The 26,347-nt window shown below is 46.5% G+C and overlaps 1 protein-coding gene across 2 annotated transcripts; it reads right to left on the minus strand.

Moving 5' to 3' along the window:
* On the minus strand, window positions 1-24,855 carry MTMR8 (myotubularin related protein 8). Of its 2 annotated transcripts, XM_064427251.1 has the most exons (15): window positions 24,762-24,855; window positions 23,161-23,283; window positions 22,099-22,261; window positions 21,143-21,235; window positions 19,784-19,941; window positions 18,135-18,263; window positions 16,180-16,314; window positions 14,355-14,487; window positions 12,868-12,977; window positions 11,859-11,984; window positions 10,270-10,319; window positions 9,494-9,694; window positions 9,006-9,134; window positions 7,675-7,801; window positions 1-5,541 (listed from the first exon to the last, which is right to left on the minus strand). In XM_064427251.1, the coding sequence occupies exons 1-15, from the start codon at window positions 24,783-24,785 to the stop codon at window positions 5,314-5,316; spliced, it is 1,929 nt and encodes a 642-aa protein (XP_064283321.1). In that variant the 5' UTR covers window positions 24,786-24,855; the 3' UTR covers window positions 1-5,313. The 2 variants fall into 2 exon arrangements, with proteins under 2 accessions (XP_064283321.1, XP_064283323.1); XM_064427253.1 differs by lacking the exon at window positions 21,143-21,235.
* Window positions 24,856-26,347: the final 1,492 nt, after the last annotated feature.

Here is a 26,347-nt window from a genome sequence, read left to right on the forward strand (position 1 = left end):
TTTAAAAAGACCAAGTGTTTATTTTTGTAGGGAATAAAAATACCTGCAATCCAAGAGAGACTCCATGGGACAAACAGAGAGAAAAGACACAATTCTCCTCTAGACAAGATCAGCTTCAAGCAGTGCAGAACTGCAGAGCCCCACAGAGCCCTGGGGCACAATCTGGGGCTCATCCCCCCCAAATGTCCCTCAGCAGTGACACAGACACAAACAGCAACAGGGACATTCCCAGCCAGCACTACACAGGGTTTTGGGGACATTCCTACAAGGATCAGGTTGGGGATGCCAAGGAAAATCCAGCCAGAGGATGGGATCCAGTGCTGAGTTACTCCAGTAGTTTCTGCTACATTCAATAGATGGGAATATAGAAATGATATAAAAACAACTCCTTGGTCCTGCCCTGCTCCTGCAGCTCCCAGGGGGTCACGTTAATTAATGTCATTAGCAAACCTGCCCTAACGAATGGCCCAGCTGGCTGCCTGGTCCCAAGCACAGGCTTTGCCATCCCCAGCTTCCTCAGCTAATTAATCAAGTGCTGGGTGATAATTAAACACAAATAGGACATGCAGAGCAGGTTTTCCCCCAGGGAATGCCTGGATGTGCATGAGGGAAGGATGGAAACCAGGAATAGCTGGGAGAGGTCCCTCTAAAACACCCCCAGCCCTCAGCACAGAGCAGAGGAGAGGGAGGAGAGGAAAACCCCTCTGGAATGCTCCTGGTCCCTCCTGGGTACCCAGCACTGCATCCTGCAGCAAATTCCTCTGGGATCTGGGGCTGCCCAAGACCAGCTCAGCAAGGAGCTGAAGGAGCCTGGAGCAGGAGCTCTTCCCTTTCCAAGGCTTTTCCTGGGGCTGCCTCAGTGGTGGGAGCACCTCTGGGGGCTCTCTGCTCCCAGAGGTGATGGAAACAACACCCCAGGGCTGCTCCACCCCAACATTCCCACCTGGAGATCCTGTGCTGCTCTGGGCACCCTCAGCTCCTGCCAAATCCCACTCTGCAGCACTGGGGAAGCTTCCTGAAGCTTCCCAGCCCCCTCCAAGCCCACCTCCTTCTCCACCCCAGCCACGATGGCTCTGGATCAGAGCAGGTGGATTTTTATTCCAAGGAATTAACTTGGAAAGGCAATCACTAAGCACAAGAACAGACCGAGACCTAAAAGCTTTTACAAACTGCTTTTCCTCACCCCTGAAGAGGCCATGGAGAACTAAAACTATGGACAACCCAATTATTCCCACTTTCTCCCTGCAGAGCAAACAGCACCAATTGGATTTTCTCTCCCACAGGTGACAACAGCAAAAGAAAATCCCAATTTAAGAATCCACAGAACAAAGTTCACATTTAAGACATTTCAAATGAAGCTCCACGAGTCCCTCTTGTGCTTCAGAGTAGGAGTTTTAACACAGAGTATGACAGGCCACTACAAGGTTACACCTGGTTGTAGCACAGGAGACACTGGGAAAAGGCAGGAAGCCATGGAATGTCCTGGAGAAACCATGGAATGTCCTGGAGAAACCATGGAATGTCCTGGAGAGGCAGGAGCAGCTCCAGAAAAGGGAGTGTTTTACCCAAGCACAGCCTATCTGCAGCAAATCAGATCCCTCTTCCCTCCCAGCTCTCCCAGTGACAGGAATTGAAATGGAAAGAACTGCACTGCTCCAAATAAAAGCAGGATTCTGACCTCACAAAGCATGGCTGCTCCCCTAGGAATCAATCAGTTGCAGGAACTTTCCCCATCAGCAGCAGCAGATTCCCAATAGCAGTAACAGCTCCTCCATTCCTCCCACACTTCCAGGGAGCAGAGGATGCTCCAGGGGCAGGGAACAGAGCAGAGGATGCTCCAGGGGCAGGGAACAGAGCAGAGGATGCTCCAGGATGCTCCAGGGGCAGGGAACAGAGCAGAGGATGCTCCAGGATGCTCCAGGGGCAGGGAACAGAGCAGAGGATGCTCCAGGATGCTCCAGGGGCAGGGAACAGAGCAGAGGATGCTCCAGGATGCTCCAGGGGCAGGGAACAGAGCAGAGGATGCTCCAGGATGCTCCAGGGGCAGGGAACAGAGCAGAGGATGCTCCAGGATGCTCCAGGGGCAGGGAACAGAGCAGAGGATGCTTCAGGGGCAGGGAACAGAGCAGAGGATGCTCCAGGATGCTCCAGGGGCAGGGAACTCAGCTTTCCTGGGCAGCAGAGGATGTTCATGGGGCAGGGAACTCAGCTTTCCTGGGCAGCAGATCCCAGCTGAGCTCAGGACCCTGCAGGGCTCTGAGCAGCTCCTCACTTCTGCTCTGCAAACAGCCCAGAGCTGCCACCAAAACCAAAAAGCTTCTCCTTCATTGGTTTTCAAACCATGGGCTTGTGGAAAAAGAGGAAACCCTGGAATCTTTTCCAGCTCCTAAGTTCCAGCATCAGCATGAAAGGCTCTCAATACACTGCAGCCTTTGCCTGAGCCTGCACACATGAAATCCAAGAGGTTTAAAAAACATTAATTTTTGGGTTTGGCTCTGTTTTGCCATTGGAGTTAAAAGCAGCAAGATTACTCCAAGCTTACAACACTGGTGGTGGTTGTACACTTTGTGGAGACAACCTTTTTAGGAACAAGGAAAGGTTATTCAACTCCTCCAGTGGCAATTCCAAAGGCAAAGCACCACACAAACATTTCCAGGAGCCTTCTGCAAGCTGGATTTGTACAATAATTAACCAATGGCACCTTTAGGCCCTTCAGTAGTCAATCAAAACCCTCTCCAGTTTTGGATCTCTAATGAAAATTAGAGAATTTATTAAAGACAGCCAAAGAACTGATGATCCATAGAACAACTGGTCCTAAAAAGTGCCTGTCTTGGCTTCATGTCCTATTTTCTCTGATTTGGGGATGGATGTTGCCCATTACCCCCTGGAAAGAAAAGACAGGGCTGATCCATCAGTCACACCTGGGTCAGTATTTCCAGTGTTCCATTTTTAATCAATCACTCTTATAGCTCCCACCTCTTCCTTGACAAAAACTTCATTTAAGTCTGACAAACCTTCAATACTAAAAAACTTCCTCTTTGCTATTCCAGGCAATGCAGAAACTCTGTGCTCTCTTTTTCTCTGGATCTTTCATGTGCTTTATAAAATAGGTATTTTCTTACCCAGAGCAGCCACTCAGGGAGGTTTGGGTTGAGTTTTGGACACTGGACCAGTGACTTCACCATGGGTTAAAAGCACATGAGCAGAGTTATTGCACTTTCTGGTGTTGCAGTGGAATGTTTCTGCTGTCTCTGCAGATTGGGAAAGCTCAAATATTTTCAGTTGGCTTCCAAACTTCTTATAAAAGAGAAAATCTGATTTGAAAATTTAATGACAGCATGCAATTGAAACAACAGCTTGAGAAGAGAGCAGAGCAGCATCCTGAACAAAGCTGCACAGGGGGATTCTGTGCAATTCAGCACAGAACAAGGACAGTGGCACAGCTTGCCTGGGGAGGGGAATCCCCCAAGCCCCCAAGGCCTCACCACGATCTCAGAAATGTCCTCAGGCCTTGACCTTGATAAGCAGCACCTTGAGCTTATCAGGAACACTGGCTGCTCCCAGGGCTGGGGTACAAACTCCTGGGTTCAGCCTGCAATCTGATTTTTCTTGCCAGAAGAACAAGCCAAGTGGAACATTTCTGTTATTGACCTTTCAAAGGAAGATACTGACCCAAATTGCAGCCAGGCTGGAAAGTGACTCTGATAAAAGCAACTCTCTATAACAGGGAAAACTCGAGAGGAATTTTTCCCAGGGATACACCTGGACCTGGTCCTTGAGAATGCTGCTCTCCTGGATTATGGAGTACTTTGGATTTGTGAGTTCAGCCTCTAAGGGAGCTCCTGTTGTGCTTACAGGGAATTCTACACAAACCCCTTGTTCAATTCCTTACCTGCTGATTCTCTGCTGTTGAGTTCAAGTGCTGCTACTGATTCTCTGATTCCAGGAAACCTTTAGGCCTGAACTGTTGATAATTCCAGGGCTCAGTCGGGGAGGCTGCTCCACTCTGAACCCTGTGACTCAACAGGAGAATGTCCCTCATTCCCTTTCATCCTGACCCTTTTCCATCCCCAGCCTCCACACTGCTTGATTTTACTTTTAGATTGCTTGATTTTCTATTTTACTTTTAATCTGTGTGCTTTAACCATTTAATAAGTAACAATGAACCTTGCAAATTAATTTGGTCACACTTTTTTCTATCAAACCTGCTTTTGCTGATGTCCCTCCCAACGATTTTTGGGTGACCTTCAAGCACTCATTTGTGACACCCAATCCCTGGGAGAGAAGTCCTTGTTTCTTCTGTTTCTTCCCAAGTTCATTGCCATGACAGATACTGTTCATGAGACAGACAAAACATCCCTAAAGTTCCTGGAATCTGAACATTCCATAGAATCACTCAGCAAGTGATTTTATCATTTCAGGCCCCATTTCAGTACCAGAACACAGCCCCATCTGCAACTGCAGTCTCATCAATGATTCCACCTTGGAACAGTTACTCTTTTGCTTCAGTTTAACCAAGATCATAAAATAAGAGAGAAAAATTCCACATAAATATTCTGCTGTCTTTCTTCATTTCCAATCCTCCCTCTTATCACAAATCCATGTGTTATGGGCTGGCTCTGCACTCCCATCCATAAAGGAGGTCCATAAAAGCTGACTCTTCAAGAGGTCAGCTTGGAAAAAGCTGAACTCAGGGGAAGAGCAAAAACCCTGGAGAAGCTGCAGCAGAGGAAAACCTCTCACAAACACTGACTACAGACAGGACCAAGAGCACCCTGCAAACTCCAGCACAAACCTGCAGCGGCCTGGCTGGACACAGACACAGTCCCAGAGAAGGCACAGGGGGTTTGGTTTTGTGTAACAAATATGCATAGGAAACAAAACATGAATCAGTTCTGCTACAAGGCAAGGGTCCATGCAGAGATTCATTCACAGCTAAGAAAGGTTGGGGGAGTTTTTAGCATTTGAAGACGGACTGAAATTTTTTCTTGTTTTAAGATGACCTTGGACCACCACTGAGAACAGAGGGATTTGCATCCTTCCTCCTGCCCAGCTCCTCATGGAACTGGCAAGGTTTCTTCCAGCATCAAACAGCAGAGCTGGCAGGCAGCCCTAACCCTCAGAAATGCACGTGTTGCCACTGAAAGCCAAGTTCCCAGGAATGCCAGGCAGGCTCCTGGCAGCTCTGCACCACCTGAGCTGCAGGAGGTGCCCCAGCAGCTGCTCCCCCAGCCCTGCACACCCCTACTCACACTCAGCTGCAAAGGGGGGCTGCAGCAGCTCCCCAGAGCTTCTCCCAGCAGCTGCCAGAGCTCATCCCTGCTGCTGGGCCTGCCCATCCTCCCCGGAGGCTCCGAGATCCCGGGGCTGGCCTGGGCTCTCCTTGTGCTTCTGGTGGCCCAGGGAGGGGCCATTGCTCAGCACTGGGGCTGCTCCCTCTGCACAGTCCTGAGGAGGAGTTGGGGCTCTGGCAGCAGCAGCTCCTGCCTTGGGTGAGGCGTAGCCTTTGCTGGGCAAGGGGCTGTCGAGGACAGGGAGTTTCTGCACAAATAAAAAGGCATAAAAACAAATAATTAATACCTAGATGCCAGAGGGAAACAAAAACCAGGTGTCAACACAACAGCCCTGTGGCAGTGCCTCTTTTCCAGCTCTGAAATCCAGCACTGAAGTGGCTGGACACAAATCCTCAAATGCCTGACACAAACATAAGAAATACCTGGCCAAAGATCCTGCCATGTCTGACACAAACACCAGAGTTTAAGCAATAAAGCTGAATAAAGCTGAGGCTTTCAGCATCACATCACCCCAGCAAAGGACACTGATGTTTGATGTTCTTCTCACTGGGGTGTTTTAAAAACTGTGTTTTGATGTGTTTGGGGGTGGTTGGAGGTTTTTAACACGCAGAGGTTTGTCAGTGAACCCCTCATTTGTACCCAGCTGGCTGATTCATCTGTCATTCAGACTGGCTGGGTGTCAGCAGCTGCAAGGATTCTGGAGAACAGGGACAAAACACAGCTCCAGTACCTTCAAATACCACAAACATCAGTTACTGTGATGGCTTTTAATCACACACAAACACACAGAGTATCCATGTCTGGAGTAAAGCAAGGCTGGCATTTACTCTGAAATGAAGGGCTGACTTGGATCCTGGCCCTACAACAGAGAATGGCAAAAATATCCCCAACAAAACAACTCCACTCATATTTTTAAACTAAGATTTTAACAGGATTCTTTTTCCTAGGAGAGATGTGAAGAGGTATCTTTGCTTACATTATTTTAAGACTTCTTGAATAAATCCACGTGCATTGTCAGTATATTCATCTGATTTGATTTTATATGATGGGAAAAGGGGAAATAAATGCAAATATTTAATAGCCAATATTTATATTATATTATATATATGCATAATTTTATACAATATATGTATATAATATATATGTATAATGTATAATTTATATATTTAATGGCCAATATCTATATATTTTGTATATGTATCACTTTAGAATATATATTTAATATATCTATATTATATATATTTATATAATATCTCTATACTGTATCATTTATATATGTAATGGCCAAAATTTATATATTTATATAATATATATGTATGATTTATATATTTAATGGCCAATATTTATATATAAGTATAAATTTATTATATATAATTATATTTTATATATGCATATTATATGTATTTATATAGTATATTTATAATGTATAATTTATCTATTTAATGGCCAATATCTATTAATATTATATATATGTGATTTTTTACAATATATTTATATATGATACATGTCCAATTTCTACATTTAATGGACAATATTTATCTATTTATATATTATATATATGTATAATTTATACCATATATTTATATATTTTATAACACATTCATATCATATATATTTATATATAATCCATGTCCAATTTCTATGTTTAATGGCCAATATTTATCTATTTATATATTATGTATAATTTTATACCATATATTTATTTTATTATACATTCATATCATATATATTTAGATATAATACATGCCCAATTTCTATATTTAATGGCCAATATTTATCTATTTATATATTATATATATATAATTTTATGCCATATATTTATTTTATTATACATTAATGTCATACATATTTATATATAATACATGTCCAATTTCTATATTTAATGGCCAATATTTATCTATTTATATATTATATATATATGTAATTTTATACCATATATTTATTTTATTATACATTAATGTCATACATATTTATATATAAGACATGTCCAATTTCTATATTTAATGGCCAATATTTATCTATTTATATATTTATATATTTATATATTTATATATTTATATATTTATATATTTATATATTTATATATTCTATATATTCTATATATTCTATATATAGTTTTATATAATATATTTATATATTATACATTCATATAATATATATTTATATATAATACATGTCCAATTTCTATATTTAATGGCCTATATTTATATATTTATATATATAGTTTTATATCATATATTATACATTCATATAATATATATTTATATATAATACACGTCCAGTTTCTGTATTCAATGGCCAATATTAATTTCTATTACCATATTTCCCCAACGAGGCCAGTATGACCCTCCCCGTTAACCCTTGCAGCCCCGTGGCTCACGTTCTCCAGCTCGGCTGCGCTCTCCTCCAGGGTCAGCCTCTGGCTCAGGCAGCTCAGCAGCTGGTCCAGCACACACTGCTTGGGGTGCATGCCCTTGTCAAAGCGGTTGTACATCCCACACCAGAACCTCAAAACCAGGCAAAAACCAGCAATTAGGGGCTCAGCTGGACATTGTTCCCAACAAAGAGATGTTGGGTAATATTTTTAACAAACTGAGATTAGGAATTAATTTGAAAACCTGCCACAATCTTGGATTATTGAATTCAACATAAATTCAACTTTTCTTCAGGTTAAAAAATCTGGCAGTAAATATTAGAATAGGATGAAGATACTTTTTTTTTTAATAGCAGATTTATTGGAAGCTTGGGCAGCTTATCTTCCACTCCTTAGTTTGCCCTGATGCCTCAGGTTTTAGCTTTTCTATTTTTCAGATTCTGTGCTGCTTTAGTGTGTGGGTCTGGGCTTCACATCAGGGGATGGTGAGCTCTGCACAGAGCAGGGAGACAATACAATTCCTGCTCTAGCTGGGGACCAAGGACAGATGATCCAAATTCAGGCCCAAGAGCACAAACACCGTGGGCTGGAGAGAGAAAAACAAGGATGGGACTGCAGGGGCTGGAGCTGGAATTGGACAATGAACTGCAATCTGCAAATGGAGCAGAACTTATGGAAGTGACAGATGCCATGACCAGTTGTGCATTTTGTGACCATTTTGGTTCATCTTGGGTGCAGCCCTGGCTGGGCTCTTGTGCTGCCCAAGGTGGATCCATTGAGGAGATCCTTTTAATAAATCCCTGCTTTATTCTTAGCTCTGTCCAGCCTCTGTTCTAGGGCAGCCTTCCCAAGGTATCAGCCCAACCTCCCAACTTTCATTTGCACACACAGCACTTACAATCTCATTTTCATCCCCCTCCCTCTCAGCAGGGCCCAGGAGTGATGCAGAAACAAAGCCTGAGAAAAACCCTGAACTGAGCACCAAAATTCTTGCTTGAAAGACTTCCTTAATATACATTAAAAGGAGGAAAAGAGGAACTGTTTCAAACACTTCAGTGTGACAGAGCAAGCAGTCAGGGAGTGTGTGTGTGTCTGTCTGAAGTTCTGCTTTTCCTTGCCTTTCCCCACCCTCTTTTCTCAACACCAAACAAATATTATTTTAAATTACAGCACCTGAATTCATTTCACCTTTGCACTGCTCCTCTTAGTTTATGCCTGAGGAACAGAGGGGAAAGGCAAAACAAACCAAGCTAATCAGTGCAAATTTATTTGATTTAACATGAGTTATTAATGACAGAAATGTGCCCCTCCTTCCTCTTCTCAGCTGAGCCACTTACTGGAAACTGAAAGGTAGAGTGTTTGGTTGAAGCTCTTTGTAAGCTGTGAATCCTCTGTACAAAGGATTTCTCAACTCCTGCTTCCTCTGTAAGAGGAAAGGCCACAGGGAATGAGTCTTCTCAAAGATTCTGCCAAGTACAAAGAACATCTGATCACTAAAAAAAAGCAGCAAGTGGATTAATAACTGCAGCTGTTGGGAGCAGAATTAGATTAAGGGAGCTAAGAACTGTTTTTATGCTGGATCTGATTGATTTCATAAGCACAGGATATTAAAATGGACACTCTCCTGTCCAGAAGGGATATCTGCAAGTTATTGCTGTGCTCCAAAACCACCTTTTTGGGATATAATTCATATTCTTTTCTCACATTGGTTAAGGGTAACATTGCCTTGATAATGATATTCCACAGTCTCCAATTCCATAAAACACACCCTGTTCCAGGCATTCCCAGGATCTGTGGCCTGCTGGCTCCAGGAGCCCCAGCTCACCTGAGCTCCTCCCTCTCCCTGTGGCAGGTGCCCAGGAAGTTGCCAAACTGGCAGGAATAGACGTGGTCATGGATCTCCAGCAGGAAGCGCTCGCTGAACTCGAAGGAGCAGGGGAACTGCTGCATCAGCTGCCACACACACTCCACAAACTGTGTGAACACAGGGGACACCTCCTTGGGGTCCCCATCCAGGTGGCCACACCTACACAGGTGCAAAAAGCAGAATAAATCTTCTGTCACACAGAAGACACCACCACAAAACGTCCCCTTGCCATCAGTTTTCTTCCAGGTCAGGTTTATGCTTTGATTTTGGGACAGTCCTGAGAAAGTGGCAGAGATCCTCTCCCAGGCATGGCTGCAGGAGAATTCCAGGTCTGGCTGGAGCACTGTGGATGGGACAGAGTGGGGTCACCATCCCTAGAAGTGCTCAAGAGATGTGTGGATGTGGCACTTGGGGACAAGGGTTAGTGCTGCTGCTGGCTGAACTTCATGATCTTGGAAGTCTTTTCCAGCCTTCATGATTCTGTGATTCCACAATTAGCACTCCTCAAATAACAGAATTTTGCAGGTAGGAAAACACCCAGAATTGAAGCCATGATTTTGTAAAGCAATAAGAACACAGTGATGAAATAACAGCCTTAGAAGACCCTGGCTCTGTGTCACCAATGCCAATATTTTCCCAATGTTTTCTCCTTTTAATTTCAATTTTTCATGGGATCCCCTAAACCTGCAGACAGTTTTGGTTTCACTCCCCCCAGGGGAATGTGCCCCTCTCACCTGTGTGAGAACTTGTGGCCCATTGCAATCCACTCCTTTTCTATCAGGACCTGCAGGTTCAAAGCAGGGATTAAGAAAAGAGCATTAATTTGGTTAAAAAAGTAAAATGAAACCTTTGATGTTAAAGCCTAAAAAGCTGACAACCTGCTGCCCCTATTGCTATGAACATATCCCCAGAAATCAATGGGAACAGGAATTGTGATTTATAGATTATCCAGTTACCAAGGCAATGGCCCTGCTGGAATCAGAACTCATTTCAAAACTACCATTTTGAGGGAGTTTCTAAGTTGTTAAAATCATAATATATAAATATATTGAGCTCAAAGAATTAACAGCTTAATATTACACTGTGCTATTTAATTTGGAAAAGAGTGTTGTAATATTCAGCAAAATAAATCAGCAACTGAAGTTCAACAAATGTTTAACAGACAAAAAGAAATCTATGAAGTACAGCTGTGTAATGAGGAGTTCAGGATGAAGTCAGAACAACTGTGTGGCATTTTTAAAATAGATGCCTGTAGTTACAGAAAATAGTAACTGTTATAATCTGTTTTCCTCACTGATAAATAAGATAAAATAATCTGGTTTAGAGATGTCTCACAAGGAACCACATGACTGAAGCTGGATCCATCATTACTTTGCTGGATCACATCTAAAGATAATTCCTGCTATCATCATCCAGATTAAGAGCAGGAAGGCAGAAACTCACAACAGAGTTCTTAGAAAACTTCATCTAAATGGCTTTTTGCATTTTTCCATTCCTGCACTGCTGATGAATTCATTTAGGAATAAGCCCATGTCAGGGGACTTGTGCCTACAAACCATGAGGACAGACAGGGATGTGTCTGTCACTGCTCCTGCTCCTGAGTGAAATCCTGTTCTCAGTTCATGCAGGATTGTTCAGAGACAAAGCCCAGGCAGATGTTTAATGTGCTCATGGAATTTTAACTGTTAAAAGACTGCAGTATAATCCAGAAACAAAAATAGAAACAATAAAACCAGCATGGAATGCAAAGAAACAGTGCTGGCACTGGAAAAGGCAAAATCTGCATTGTTCTGATTTCAGGGATTCCTTCAAGGAGCTCTCCTGAGACAGAGCAGCTCTTCAGGTATTTAACCAGAGATGAATGGAAAGAAACATCACAGACTGCCCTGAATTCATGCAGGGATGGCTGCAAATTAAGAAAAAGCCTGCACTAGAAGCAAACAGCCTAATTAAAATGAAATGGCTTTTAAAAAAGTCTGAAATTATGCAGATTTTACTGATGAAGAGGGGACAGGGCTGAGTTCAGCCAATTTCAAATCCCAGCAGGTAAGAGACACACAGGACAAACTCCTCCAGCACTTTTTGGTGGATTGCTGCCAGAGCTGCATCCTTTGCTGAGATCTCTCATTAGTGGCTCCCATGTAGACATTGCAGGAAACAAGGATTTGGGAATTGTCAATCAGCTGCTGCCCTGCTGCTCACAGCAATTCCAGCTCCTTACAGAACCAAAGCTGCTTTATGTAGGTCACCCACACTTGTCCCAGGAAATGGCCTGAGCCCTTCCCCAGGGCCTGCTGGCCCTGGAACTGCAGCATGTCCTTACCATGAAGCCTTTGAAGGTCCTGTAGAAGGGGTCCAGCAGGAGGCTGGCCAGGGAGCAGACCTGGGCCGTGCGGTCCCAGCCGTCGGAGCAGTGCACCAGCACGCTGGCCCTCTCCTCCTTCACAGCCTGCCAGGACACAGCACAGAGCTCAGGGAAAGGCTGGCCCTGCCCTGCACCACCCCAAAACCCCGGGGGAGTGGTGGCCATCTCCCCTCTGGCCTGTGGAAATGCACATTCCATCAAGAGAAGCCCCAGCTAGAGTAAAGTCCTGCAGCAGGCTGCTAAAAAACAGCCCCGTGATCTCTGGAAGGCCAAGGATTCCCAGCTCTTCCTCTGAGGAAAAAATTTGGTGGATGAGTAAAAAACACTTGGACACGCAGGGATTAGAACTTCAAGATAAATTAGGAGAGTTGATGCCAACTTCCCCCTATCCCATCACCTTTTGCCACTTAGGGCAGGAGAGAAACAAAAGTTTCCTGCTCGTGATGTGGGCAAATTGTGAGAGACAACCAACGTTTACTACTCACTCCTCTCACCACACACTTCCTGCACACCCTGTACTACTCCTGAGTGACTTCCTTCCTTCTGCCTGACCTGCAAAGCCACCAGCTCTGCAGAAAAGAGGACTATGTTGAATAATCAAAATTAGTGTCCACATCACAGCAAACCAGGAGAAAATAAACCAGTCAAAACAACCCCTCAATTCAAGCAGAGCAGTGGATGAATAATGAGCACAGGGTTAGGAGTTGTTTGCACTGCTAAATAGAAAGGTTTATAAAGGTAATTTATTCACATTTTGTGATCTTATGTTTCACATGAGCTCTAATAAAGCCCTGGTACAATACACAACACAGGACCTGTGTTTGCCCAGCAGCTGCACGACCCAACATCTTTGGAGAGATTAAACCAACCTGAACAACACCTTCTCCTCAGAGCCACCTTCCCAGCCCTGCAGCAGTCCCCAGCACAGCAGGGGACATTTTGGAATGCAGCTGGAGAGCAGCTTTACCTTGGCCAGGAAGACACCTGCATCCATGACAGCCTTGATGTGCCGTAACCAGCCCGAGTTCTCCAGCCCCGTCAGGAAATCGCTCATGGAGGGAGACTTCATCTCACACACTGGGAGCACACACAGAGTCAGAACAGCATCCCCTGTGCCTCCTCATTATCCCCCTGACAATCTGAAGTGCTTGCAGCAATATCCTGTCTAAAGGACACACTAATGGTTGTGTATCTAAATTTCATAACTAAAAAATTGCTGCCTTTGTGAGAATTTCAGGCTCTGGAAATCTCCTCTCGCTCTTTGTTTAAAGGGTAACTCATTATTTATTCAGCTGTGGTTTTTCCAGCAGTGAGCTGGAACTTCACTTTACATCTACAACCACTCACTCACGTCCCAGACATTTGAAGTTTTTTCTCTCTAATTTAGAGACAGAAATAACAAATCTAACCTTGAAGGCAACTCAGCTGCTCTAATGAAATCCAGCACAGAAAACACTCGGAGTAATAAAGTTCAGAACAGTCCACAAGCCCCAGTGAATGAGATTTTATCACTGTTGGAGAAGAACATGGGAGCAAACAAGTTTTTATTCTGCCTCTTCTCCCACCATGAAATAAATCTGCCAGGAAGAGGCAGCTGAGGACTCAGCTGTGATCAGGCCACTCTTTTGGGTGGGAACAGCCCCATTTGTGTCCAAGGTCACCATGGATCCTGCAGGGCCACCTGGGAGCACCAACTACCCAACTGTTTTGAAAAAAATATGAGTATTATGGCAGTTACTAAAATATTAAACTCCTATTTTGGAGTACAGCACTTGAATTGCAAAATTGTCCAAAATTCTATCAATGAAACTCTGGGTCTCATTACCCTCTTGATCCCCAATCTCAGGTGACTCTTTTGCCCTGCTTTGCATTCCTCCCTATGGTCACAATGAGCTTAATTACTTTGCATTTTTATATATTTAGATATTAAAACATTAATTTAATACATTTTAAAGGAGTTTGGTTAAAAGGAATCAGAAATAAATGAAAGTTAGAACAAAGCATGTATGAGACTCAAGTCTTTGGAAGATCATGCATTTCAACTCAGAAATACTGTTAATACTCCAAATATAGCAAACCCCAAAAAGCACTTCTGAACAACCTCTGTTGGTTTTCCTTCAATAAGTCATGAAGCAACAATGAGACTGTCTTAGCTGTAAAATGTAATATTCTCTAACCTTTTTCTATTAATTTGGCACATTCATCAAGGAATGCTTTTAGTATTAGTTGCTATTTTTAAACCACTATAAAACCAAGCACAAGAACAAAGAAAATGTCAAGCAGGAAAGCATTTTGACAGCATTAATACTTTCAGCCACCTGAATGCAGCAAACAAAGCAAGATGCTGACATTGCTTCCATCAGGACACGTTTGTGCATGGAACATTTGGGTATTTGGCAGGAAGTTCTGTCCAGAGGGGTAAGAAAGACAAACCCCTCGCAGGGCTGTACCCACCTTCCAGCAGTTTCTGCAGGCTGCTCCTCATCACATGGATGTTCTCTATGCCAATGAATTTAAAACGAATGTTTTCATAATTATCTTCATTCTCATAGCCCTTCCCAGCAGCTCTGTTGGCCATGGCATTCAACTGGCAAATTCACAGAGCAGAAGAGAAAAGAAAGAGAAAATCACAACAAAATTCAGAGAGGCTGTTTTGCAAGTAATTTTTTTTTTTTTTTCATTTAAATCTCCCAGAAAATGTACTGGACAAAGCTGTTACTCAGCTGTACTTCCCCACCTCCCAGACAGTTCTTTCAGCTGTTGCATTACAATTACTGCAGTTTCATTAGTCAGAGGCTCATTAAAACCCTGCTTAGGGTAGAATAAACACCCTGTTTCTGCTATCAGAGACACTAAACCTGCCCCAACTGTGTTTACCTAAGGGAATTCAGAGACAGGCACAGGAAAGCAGAACTAGAAAAGCCATTTTTAACATTTTTACATACATGGTAGTATAGAAATAGTAAGGGAATTTCCAATTTTCACAGACATACATGCACAGAGGAAATTAAGCCACCTGAGGGAAACACAGAAACACTGAGGATGAGCAGAAAGAACAGAGCAACTGCAAGGCAGAAGCAGAGAAGAAGCCAGTTGCTCTAACATTCCCCAAACCAGTTCAAGAGCTGCCAGGACATCTCTGGTGGGGACAGAAAACAGAGCAGCTCAACCCCCCTTATAATTTGGCAGCTTTTGGGAGAGAAGAGTCAGATATGGTGCAGACACCTTTGGAACTGTAAAATAATCCCAGTGCCTCAGTTCTGCCAGAGTGGGACAGGCTAGCTTAGAAGAAGTGTCACCAGTTACACGTTCTCCCCTGTCACCAAATGCTTTAGCACATCTTGCCACCAGTGATGGATCTCAGTGGCACATCTCTGCCACTGGCAGCTGTCTGCACCAGAAGAAATGCACATATCATGGCAGAACAGGGGATCTCTAGGGAATGTCACACTAAAATCCAAAATACACACTGGAGCAAGATGTGAAATACTCCCAATTTTCCCCAAAAATTCACTTTCTTTCTTGCCCTTGCCACAGTTTAACTGAACTTGTAGTTTATATAAAATAACTGCAAGATCTGAACAGTGAAGCAGGTTCTCAGAAAGCTCCATTTTCAAATAATCAGAGCAATTTAAATCTTTGCATTTAAATAATTGTGTGCTATGAAAACCCTTGTGTTCTAATTGGCTTCTCACAAACCCCTAATCCATATGTTTACAGGAGAATCGTTGGAATTGGGTTTCTAAATTCAGTTCCTCAAGATGACAGTCATTAAAATTTTAATTTTGCAAATATTTCCTTTCAAATAAACCCTCAGCTCTCAAGTTCTAGCCCCAGATAGTGGGACTGAGTTGTATTAAGCTCCATCATGAGTCTTATTTTTAAAAGGAAAAAAAAAAAGGGAGGGATTGCTATTCACAGCTCCACTTCCTCCCAGTGCCAGTAAAAGCACTTCAGCCTTGTGGAACTGAATCCTGTGGCTTCTCTCCAACTCCACTTCCAGTTCTCTCCTTTATCCTTTAGGACTCTGCAGGAAAATGCTTCACTGTCCCAGCCAGGTTCACAACTGCCAGTTCCATCAGGTCATCCTGAACACAAACCCTCAAACCAGGCAAAACTCCTTAGGAACAACTCCACATTCCATTTGTACACCCTGAACCAGGAGCCCCATCCCACATTCCTCTGCAGCACCGACCCAGAACTGTGACAGAATGAACTGGAGACAGCACTGCACATTCACACAAGAGGTGTAAAAGCAGCCCAGAGCCCATGGAGGTACCTTTGGCCTCGTGTCTACAACATACATGAAGGGGCAGCCGGGGTTGGCCTCTCGGATGGCCTGGAGCATCTGCTCGTCCTCCAGGCAGCGCGCGCTGAACCCGGCCAGGGGCTGGCTGCAGCGGCACAGGGCAGCCTGCAACACACACAGAGAGATCAGCCCTGTGCCACGGCCCTCCTCCTGCCCAGAGCCCCAGCTTCAGCTCTCCCCCTGCCCCGAGCCCCAGCTTCAGCTCTCCCCCTGCCCCGAGCCCCAGCTTCAGCTCTCCCCCTGCCCCGAGCCCCAGCTTCAGCTCTCCTGCTGCCCCAGAGCCCCCAGCTTCAGCTCTCCTCCTGCCCCAGAGCCCCAGCTTCAGCTCTCCTCCTGCCCCAGAGCCCCAGCTTCAGCTCTCCTCCTGCCCCAGAGCCCCCAGCTTCAGCTCTCCCCCTGCCCCGAGCCCCAGCTTCAGCTCTCCTGCTGCCCCAGAGCCCCCAGCTTCAGCTCTCCTCCTGCCCCAGAGCTACTGGGCTCCCAGCTTCAGCTCTGCTCCTGCCCAGAGCCCCCAGCTTCAGCTCTCCTGCTGCCCCAGAGCCCCCAGCTTCAGCTCTCCTCCTGCCCCAGAGCCCCAGCTTCAGCTCTCCTCCTGCCCCAGAGCCCCAGCTTCAGCTCTCCTCCTGCCCCAGAGCCCCCAGCTTCAGCTCTCCTCCTGCCCAGAGCCCCAGCTTCAGCTCTCCTCCTGCCCAGAGCCCCAGCTTCAGCTCTCCTCCTGCCCAGAGCCCCAGCTTCAGCCTCTCCTCCTGCCCCACACCACTCAGTCACAGTTTAACTGTCCCCTGTGCTCCTTCTGAGGAGCTGCTGCTGTGGTGGACACACACTGGGCCATTTCACAAAGTGACAACTGTGGGGAACTTGGAGCAGTGAGGGTGAGGAGGCTCCACCTGCCCTGCCTGGTGGTCACCACCCCAAATGTCAGTAGTTCATGGAATCCCAGAATGGCTGGGGGAAAGGACCTTAAAAATATCTCATTGCACCCCTGCAATGGGCAGGGACACCCTCCACTATCCCCAGGTGCTCCAGCCTGGCCTTGGGCACTGCCAGGGATCCAGGGGCAGCCACAGCTGCTCTGGGCACCCTGTGCCAGGGCCTGCCCACCCTCCCAGGGAACAATTCCTTCCCAATATCCCATCTGACCCTGCCCTCTGGCAGTTTAAAACCATTCCTACTTGCCCTGTCACTATGTTCCCATATAAAAGCCCCTCTACCTCCTTCCAGTGAGCCTCCTGAAACTACTGGGAGGCAATTTCTCATGTTTTCCATTTGGTTTCTATTTCCAAACCATTCTGAGTTTTCCTTATCAGTTGTTGCTGCACATTCAGAGCAGCACAGGGTGTATTTTAAGGAAATTTCATTAGTTTCCAGCACAACTCCAGGCAGTGCCCAGGTCAAGGCATGCTTCCTCAGGAAAACAACAATTTGGCTGTGACTGAATTTTCCTAAGATCAGCATCTAAAACACTGCTGAGGCAGCACAGTTATAAATTTACATTCTGGTCTTCAGTGGAAAAAAAAAAGAAACCTTCACTTATTCTGAACTAGTGGGGATTTATTTCAGGGTGGTTCCTCCTCTTCAATACTATGAAAATCCAGCCGAGTCAACATATAACTTGGTAAAACATTATTCAATATAGCTAAAGAGGAGATTAAAAACCCCACATCAGAAGGAATTGCTGAAAGCTGATTAAGAAAAAATTCCCAACAGGAAGCTTGGAAAGTCTGTGCTTTTGGCAGAGCTCTGGATGCATTCCAAGTGTTTGCCTTCAGCTCATTCTGTGACTCAGAATGAAAGCCATTAAGAGAAGCACAGTTCTCAAAGGCCTCCAATCTAATAATTATCTTATTCTTTCCTTTCATTAGAAGGGAAGTGGACAAAAAGGAGAAGCCTCATTCCCCCCAAGCAGCAGGCAGTGAAGCACTAACATTGTTTTCCTTGTACAAGTAGGAAAGCACCGGAATCCGCCCTCGGCTCCTGAACCTTGAACTTCCCATCACCACAGCCCTGGTGGCAGCTCGAGGCACCACGATCTCAGGAGGGTATGTGCTGCAAACCTGAGGGAGAACAGAGACAAAAACCCAGATATTGCTCCTGAGCACTTCAAAATTCATGAAAAATTCATCTTTAGCTTATTAGGTTAGGAGGTATTAAGGAAAACAATGCAGGAAACAATCAACTCTGCAGTTGTACCTAAAAACTGGACCGCACAATGCAGGTTCAAAGAAGTTTTTTAAATCCAGAAATGGGATGCAAGTTTCTAAATCAGATTCACAGAAAGGTTTGGGTTGGAAGGGACATTAAAGCCATCCCACCCCTGCCACGGGCAGGGACACCTTCCACAGTCCCAGGGTGCACCAATCCTCGTCCAACCTGGCCTTGGACAGTTCCAGGGATCCAGGGGCAGCCACAGCTTCTCTGGGAACTCTATTGCAGGGCCTGCCCACCCTCACAGCCAAGAATTCCTTTCCACAAAAGAGAAATTAACCCTGTTTAAAAAGTTCTCTCTAAAAATTATGCAACTGGAAAGGCACTTCCAGCACTCAGGTGGAATCCTCAGAGAGCAGCTTCATCCCTTCCCTTCAAATAAGCAGAGCATTTGCAGCATGGACTTCAAAGATAAGCTGCTCTCCAAGCCTGGCTTTACATCAGGCTTGACAACTCTAAAACACAAGCTGGAAACCGTGAGGAAACTCTAAAGCACCTGAGAGTTCCACTGCAGCAAGCAAAGCCTCTGAGTGATTACTGATTTGAGATGGCCACAGCAGCTACTGCTCATATCAGAGCTCAATTCAGGCCCCCACAGGCACAGGCAGGTAAAACTGGCAGTCACCTCTGACAGCACAGGCTTGTATTTCTTCAAGCCACAGCTTAAAGTAAAGAAAGTTACCAGGGAAAGGGATTCAGAGTTATGAGTACGTCTGTGTCTTCCTTGGAGTTGCTTGCCTTGCTTTTCAATAGCCGGGTCTGACTGCACACAGCCCCAGAGGAAATAAAAAGGGAAATAACGTGGAGCAGGATTTTGAACAAGCTTGCTGACAAATGCTTTTGTTTCATGTTGTTTAGATCCAAGTTGGCCTTTCAGGGAAAATAACAGCAGCAAGCAGCTCAGACTGGAATGACAGAGGGCCCTTAGGTATCAGAAGATCCAACTGAGAAAGCAAAAAAGGCTCTGTTTTCCACTGCTGTTTTTCCCTCCCTTCCTTCCCTAGTCCCTCTCCACTCTGCCTCATTTCCCACCAATCCAAACTGCTGCCATTTCCTTCTCTCCTCCACATCTGTCACCAGGCAGGTGGGACAGGCTTTGGAAATACCAAAAGAAGCTCAGGGTACTTGAGGCTTTGCCTAACAGATGGGTTGACATTTCTGCAGAAAAACAAGGCTCTGCTCTCTTGTCAGGGGGATCAAACACAAGAAGGTGACTATCCTGGAGCATCATCATCTGCAACTCCCCATCAAGATGATGAGCTTTGACTCAGAGCAAGCGAGCTCCTTCCTCCCCAGAGGCAGCAGCAGGGCTGTCATTAATAACAACGAGCAGATAGTGCATGGAATGGCTCCCCTGGGCAGGAGTTACCTCATAGTCCTTGTTAATATCCGTTATTTCCCACCAGTCGTTGGGGATTCCCATGCGCTGGTAGTCCAGTTTCAAATCAATCAGTTTCCACCCCATCTCCCGGCTCTCTTTGGACATTTTAGGATTGTAAGAGAAAGCATAAAGTTCTTCGGGTTTCACTGGGAAGGAGAAAGAAAAACATCAACAAGTTAGAGATGCAAAGACATCCAGGGAGGCCAAAACTTCTAGAAATCAATGATTGAGTGCTACAGAGGAGTATCCAAAGTATTTAAGACTTCTCAACCTTTTATAGATTTTTGGTTTGGGATAGTACCAAGTGCTGAAATTCATCCTGAAATCCTCAGGAATTTCCAACACTCAATTCCCAAATGCAGGGAGATACATTAATTCTAACAAAGCGCTGTAGCCCAAGTTGGAAGAAGTAATTTTTCCTAAACTAATGATTTCCTCCTGAACTCACTGTAGCAAGCATGTTAGATGGGATTTATATCATAACTATTAAGCCATACATGAAAACATGGACTAAAAGATCTGCTTTCTGTGGAGAGTTCATACAACAGCTCCTGCACACCTGTAAGATCATTGCTCAGCAACAAATTCTGAGACTGGCAAACCTGAGGGATGTCTGGAATATTGCTGTCAGCCCAATGAAGGCTGCAGGCTGCCTCTGACAAGTGCCCATCTACCATCCCAACCTCCTTCCCTCTCTTCACAAAATGCAAATCCAAACAATAACTCATCCAGCTGATTCCCAAGGCAGCTCCAGAGACAGAGGGAAACCTGTCAGAGGCTGATAAAGCAGCTGGGCACCGAGCAGGTAACCCAGAGCTGTCCACCACATGTGTCCAAATAATCAGTAATGATGTGCTCTGCCAAAAATCCATGAAGGGAGGACACTCAGACATCTTAAAACAACAAAAATGTGCTGTTACAATCAAGGAGTAGAAGAAACGAAAAGAAAGAGCTACAGCATTTACGCAGTTAAGTAGAGACCAAAGGAAACTGGTGTGAGCCCCTGCAGTGACACCTCCCACACTTCAGGCACTACCCACACCTCTCATTTTCAAACCTCAAAGAGCAGTGATAGCTTTTAAATGTTAACACCACAAACCTGCCAGCTACAGCATCAGAGGCAGAACTTCAGAACTAAGAAAACTCCAAAGAGCACAAGGAGGTGCTGGGAATAGACACAGGCCTAAATATCAAATTAAAAAACATCTAAAGTGGGCAAAGCCCATTTCCCCTACAGGATTTCCAGCCCAGCCCTGTGTGAAGGCCAGCAAGAAGCTGCCTGGTGCCATCAATTCCCCTCCCTCAGCCTGGTGACACCATCACAAATTGCAACTACAAATGACATGCCTGTAATAACACAACTCCAAAATGGGTTCCAGCATCCCAAAAGCAGGGGCTGCCAGAGGCAGAAGCCAGGTAGGAGCTCAGTGGAATGCTGTCCTGCAGGAAAAGCATGAAGATTTATCCATGCTGGAATAAAAAGCTGGAGCTAGAAGAGAACACAGGCTTTTGAAGGTGTCTGGCTCACACTGCAAGAGTGACTCCAAGTCTGGGCAGGGTGAAGCACAGGCTTCACTGAGCAAACACTGCAGAGCAGCCTAACCACACTGCTGGAAACACATCCAAGATGCCAAACTGTGGGATTTGGGAATTCTGTGAATGCCTGGATCAGCTGGAAAGGGCAGAACTGCACACAGCCAACAGCTGAGTCACACAAGGGACTGACAGTGGCCAGGTTTGGGATATGAACTTTGCACAGCTCTCCAGAAGTTCCTCATGGGAGACCACGTCACTCCCACTGCCAGAGAGTGACAAAACCACAGAGAGGTTTGGGTTGCAGCAGCTCATCCAGTGCCACCCCTGCAGGGACACCTTCCCCTGTCCCAGGCTGCTCCCAGCCCCAATGTCCAACCTGGCCTTGCAACTTCCAGGGATCCAGGGGCAGCCACAGCTTCCCTGGGTACCCTGTGCCAGGGCCTGCCCACCCCCACAGGGAAGGATTCCTTCCCAATACCCCACCTAACCCTGCTCTCTGTGTGAATCCATCCCCTCTTGTCCTGTCACTCCAGGCTCCTGTAAACAATCTCTCTCCATCTTTCCTGGCTCCCAAGACTGTGTTTAGTTTGGAAGCAAATGTCCTGCTCCACAGAGCTCAGCTCCCCGAGACCTGCCATTGTCCCTGCTGCTGGAAGCTGATTCTGATCCCACCCCCTCCCAAACCCAAGTGTGGGGCAGCAGAGCTTTCCCAGGGCTCAGTTTGGAGCATTCCAGACATTCCCAGGGCAGATTCCCAAGCCCAGCACCTGGCTGGGAGAGCTTGAGCAGGGAGGTGAACACATCGTGGCAGTCCCTCTCCTGGCCAATCACAAAGTGAGCCACGTGGAAGTTCTTGCAGTGGATGAGCAGGGGGTACCCAGCCGTGGTCAGGGGCAGCTTCTCCACGCTGGAGATGTGGTGGTGCAGGATCTGCAGAAAAGGGAGTAAACATCATTTGTCACTGATAAAGCTGTGAGCAGTGCAAGCAGATAGGAAACCTCTGTAATACAATCAGCTGTTTATGCTTCCTGCAGCTAAGGAGCAGCAGGAAATGAGTTTATTTGTGACATCAAACATAAACTGCACCCAAAACCCAGGGAACTAAAGCAGGACTGAAAAACTACAGATTTACATAAATTGCTTTCAGAGACAGATGTGCAGCTCAGTTTACCTGATGCACTTTGCTTTCCTTTCACCTCCATATGAAATACATTCTGTCATTCCCATTTCAGCTCAGAATTAACAAAACAGCCTCATTTCAGGCTAAATCTGCACTTCTAAAAGCTGCAAATTCACGTTTAGTGGTCTTGTATATTGAGTTTTAAACAGGAAATTACAGAAGTTTTTTACATTCCTTGAACTGACACTAATTCCACGAGTGAACTCCATCAAGTCACATCACCATTGTGTTCATTTCCTTCCAAACCAGCTGTTTCTGGGAAGCAGTGGATATCAAAATGCTCTAAAAGACCACTACGGCTCTGGAATTGCCAAACCTGCTCATTCTGGAAATGAGAGCATTAAGTTCCAGGACAAGGGGGAATGGCTTCCCACTGGGAAGGGCGGGGATGGAGGGCAGGGTCAGATGGGATATTGGTGAGGAATTGTTCCCAATTGGGAGGGTGGGCAGGCCCTGGCACAGGGAGCCCAGAGCAGCTGGGGCTGCTCCTGGATCCCTGGAAGTTCCAAGGCCAGGCTGGACACTGGGGCTGGGAGCAGGGGAAGGTGTCCCTGCAGGGGTGGAATGGGACGATCCTCAAGTCTCTCCCCATCCAATCCATCCTGTGACCTGAAGCAGCTTTGCCAGGTGTGTTTGCAGCCCAGCATACCCATGTTTCCTTCCTGACTTCAGCAGAGGCATCCACGTAGATGAGGTGTGTGGCTGTCAGGTACAGGGTCCCGCTCGCTGCCTTCCTGCCGGCGTAGCGATCCAGCAGCTTCACATTTTCCACCTGCAGCAGGAACACAGCATGAGAACACCACAGAATGCCAGGACTGGAAAAGCCCTCTGGGATCATGGAGTTCAGCCTGTGCCGAATTCCCACCCTATCACCCAGCACACATCCAGCTGCTCCTCGGACACCCCAGGGATGGGGACTCCAAGCCTCTCTGGCAGCCCTTTCCAAGGCCTGACCACCCTTCCCATGGGGAAATTCCTCCAAGTCCAGCTCTGAGGGAAGCACTGCCTAAACACCTGTTGAGCTCCATTCTTTCAACTTCTAATACACAGCTCATGAAGCAAGACAGAAAAACACAAGATCTTAAGTCCCCCCTGCAACACCAAGCCAGCCTTACACCATAAACTCCAATTATTTCTCCATGAATTAAAGCCACAAAGGTTAAGCAAACAGCCGTGGTTCGGCACCAGCAAACCCTAACAGGATTAGTGGATTTGTAGCCAAGATGATCCTGGTTTGTTACTGTGTGAGGCTGCAGAAATAACAAGACAAAGAACTGCAAAGGAAAGATTTGCCTGTGCTCAGGGTGATCAACATGTTGCTCTGAAAGGAACAGCCCTCTCCAGTCTGACTTCCCACTGCTCATTCCCTGTCAGTAGCTACTTCTTGTAACTCACTTCCTGGCCTCCAAGTGTATTTCATAAACCACACCAAGCTAATTAATAAAAAAAGACCTTTAAAGAACTCAGCACAGACATAATAAAATATGTTACAGCACTGAATTGATTTTCTCCTGGCCTATTTGCTGCCTAATGAACGCAGATAAAATTTTTCTTTCGCCATTAAGCAGAGATAACCGGAAAAAAAATTGGATGGACAATGAAAACAAATGTTTTAACAGTAAATGATAGATTAGTTCTGGGTATTGAATGTGCGAGCTTCCTTATGTCTCAAGTACAAATGGAAAATCTCAGCAAATAAATTGGAGGGCCGAGGCCTGGGCTCGCTGTCCCTTAGCAGGTGGTGTTTCTCAGCAGATATAACAATCAAATACAAAATTGCCCTTTTCAGGGCACTACAGACATGCAGCACCTCAGAGCGGGGGCGACGAGCATCCCCAAACTAAAGTCTTACAGAATAAAACGAATAACAATAACCTTACAGTGAAGGATAAAATTAAATTATCAACTGCTGCCCGAATAAATGCAGTTCCTTCTAACACAGCATTCCCTCCCGGAGCTCCTGTTTGACTTGATTCAATGGAGAAAAAAAAAAAAAGAAAAAAAAAAGAAAAAAGAACACCCTTTGGTTCCCTCATTGGGATTGAGAGAATCAACGCGCTTTGACAGAAAGGAAAGATTCCAGAATCGCCCCCAAACCACCTGGGGCTCTGCCCAGCACTGCACCCCCTCCCCACCGAGCGCCGGAGCCCCCCACACCTGGGGACCGCGGCTGGGACCCGACCCCCCCACCCGCAGCCGCGAGGGCCGTTCCGCGGCGGGGAACGGGAGCAGCGGAGGCGGCGGGGTTACCTTGGGGGTGCTGATGTGCTCCATGGCCGCCCGGCCCCGCCGTGAGGGGCGGCCCCGCCGCCATCAGGGCGCGCGCGCCCCGCCCCGGCCCGGCCCGGCCCGGCCCGCCTCGCGAGAGCCGCGCGCCAGCGCCGCCATCTCGGCTGAGGGCAGCGCTGAGGGCAGCGCCCGCCCCGCGCCGCCGGGGTGTGCCCGGGGAGCGGGGAGTGTGCCCGGGAGCGGGGAATGCGCCCCGAGAGCACAGGGTGTACCCCGACCTGCTGCCCCGAGCCCTCAGCATGTGCCCGGAGCCCCCGGGCTGTGCTCAGAGGCGGTGGGATGTGCCCGGAGCCCCCGGGATGTGCCCGTTACTCCGGGGATGTGCCCGGAGCCCCCGGGCTGTGCTCAGAGCCGGTGGGATTATGCCCGGAGCCCCCTCAGCCTCCTCTCCATCCTGCTACAGCCCCACTCTCTCCCCGTGTCTTTTCCCCTCCCAGCGCCAGCGATCGCGAAGCTCTCAGGGGATATTTCGGGAAACAACACCATTTTCCCCCTCAAAGCGTGCGACCGTCAGCTGTGCCGTCTGGATGGGCAGCAGGCTGACAGCATCTTCCCCTCGAGAAAGGCGTTGGAGGCGCATTTGTCACTTGAACACTTGTCGCACTTCCCACAGCTAGTAGCACCTGTCCGTCGTGTTTGCCGTGTGTTTTGCAGTGCAGGCACGGTGCTGTGTCTGGTGGGTGCCCAGCCCGAGGAGCTGCTGGAATTGCTGCTCACTCCTGCAGTGAGTGTTGGTGTCTCGCAGCCCCGAGGGCCAAACCTTGAATTGCCAAAAAATTCCCTTCAGGAGACTCAGAATGTACCGGTTTTAAATGTTAGTGATCTTGTAGCGAGCCTGAAAATTTACTGGCTTTAATTATTGGTGATCTCATATCGAGCACGAGAATTGACAGCTTTTAATCACACCATCATCAGAATCCCGCACTGGTTTGGGTTGGAAGGGACTTAAAGCTCATCCAGTTCCAGTCCCTGCCACGGGCTGGGACACCTTCCATGGGTGTTATTCCGTATTCTCTAATTTCTACCGCTCGTACAAACCCACACAGCTTCAGATCAAGGGAAGAAGAGACACAGGGGCTGTAATTCCCTGTCATTCCCGGTGCGGAGCAGCACAGGCTCCTCCTCTGCAATTAGTGGGGGCAGCGCTCGTTAATTAAGGCTTTGTGTTTGTGCTCCACGTGATCCAAAGTAGTTTTCCCCCCGCTAGCTTCTCTTGGGGTTTGCAGAAGGATGAGGGTGGTTTTAAAAGTTAATAATAGGCGGGGTGGGCATCACTTAGGGGACTTTGCAGCACTGCACAAAATGTACCTGTGGAATAGCAATGCAGCTTCCTCCTCTTCCCAAAGGAAAGTGCAAAAACAAGACAAAAATAAAAAATGAGGGAAGAAATAAGGATGTAGAGATGAGAGGAACTGAGGGAACAGCTGCATTGCTCAGCCAGGCGCTGCCACCCTCACAGCTTCTCCCCAAACCTGTGCCACAGGGATCAGTTTGAGCAGGAATCTCAGGGAATAAAGAGAGCTGACTTCTTTCAGGGAGCTTTTCCC

Source organism: Passer domesticus, chromosome 7, assembly GCF_036417665.1.
Source record: "Passer domesticus isolate bPasDom1 chromosome 7, bPasDom1.hap1, whole genome shotgun sequence".
Taxonomy (NCBI): Eukaryota; Metazoa; Chordata; class Aves; order Passeriformes; family Passeridae; genus Passer; species Passer domesticus.

Excerpts from the sequence above, each read along its gene's own strand:
- MTMR8 (XM_064427251.1), bottom strand. The coding sequence starts at position 24,785 with ATGGAGCACATCAGCACCCCCAAG. Across the intron at positions 23,284-24,761 it reads AGCACATCAGCACCCCCAAG|GTGGAAAATGTGAAGCTGCT; the intron begins GTAACCCCGCCG and ends TTCCTGCTGCAG. Across the intron at positions 16,315-18,134 it reads ACTTGTACAAGGAAAACAAT|GCTGCCCTGTGCCGCTGCAG; the intron begins GTTAGTGCTTCA and ends TGTGTGTTGCAG.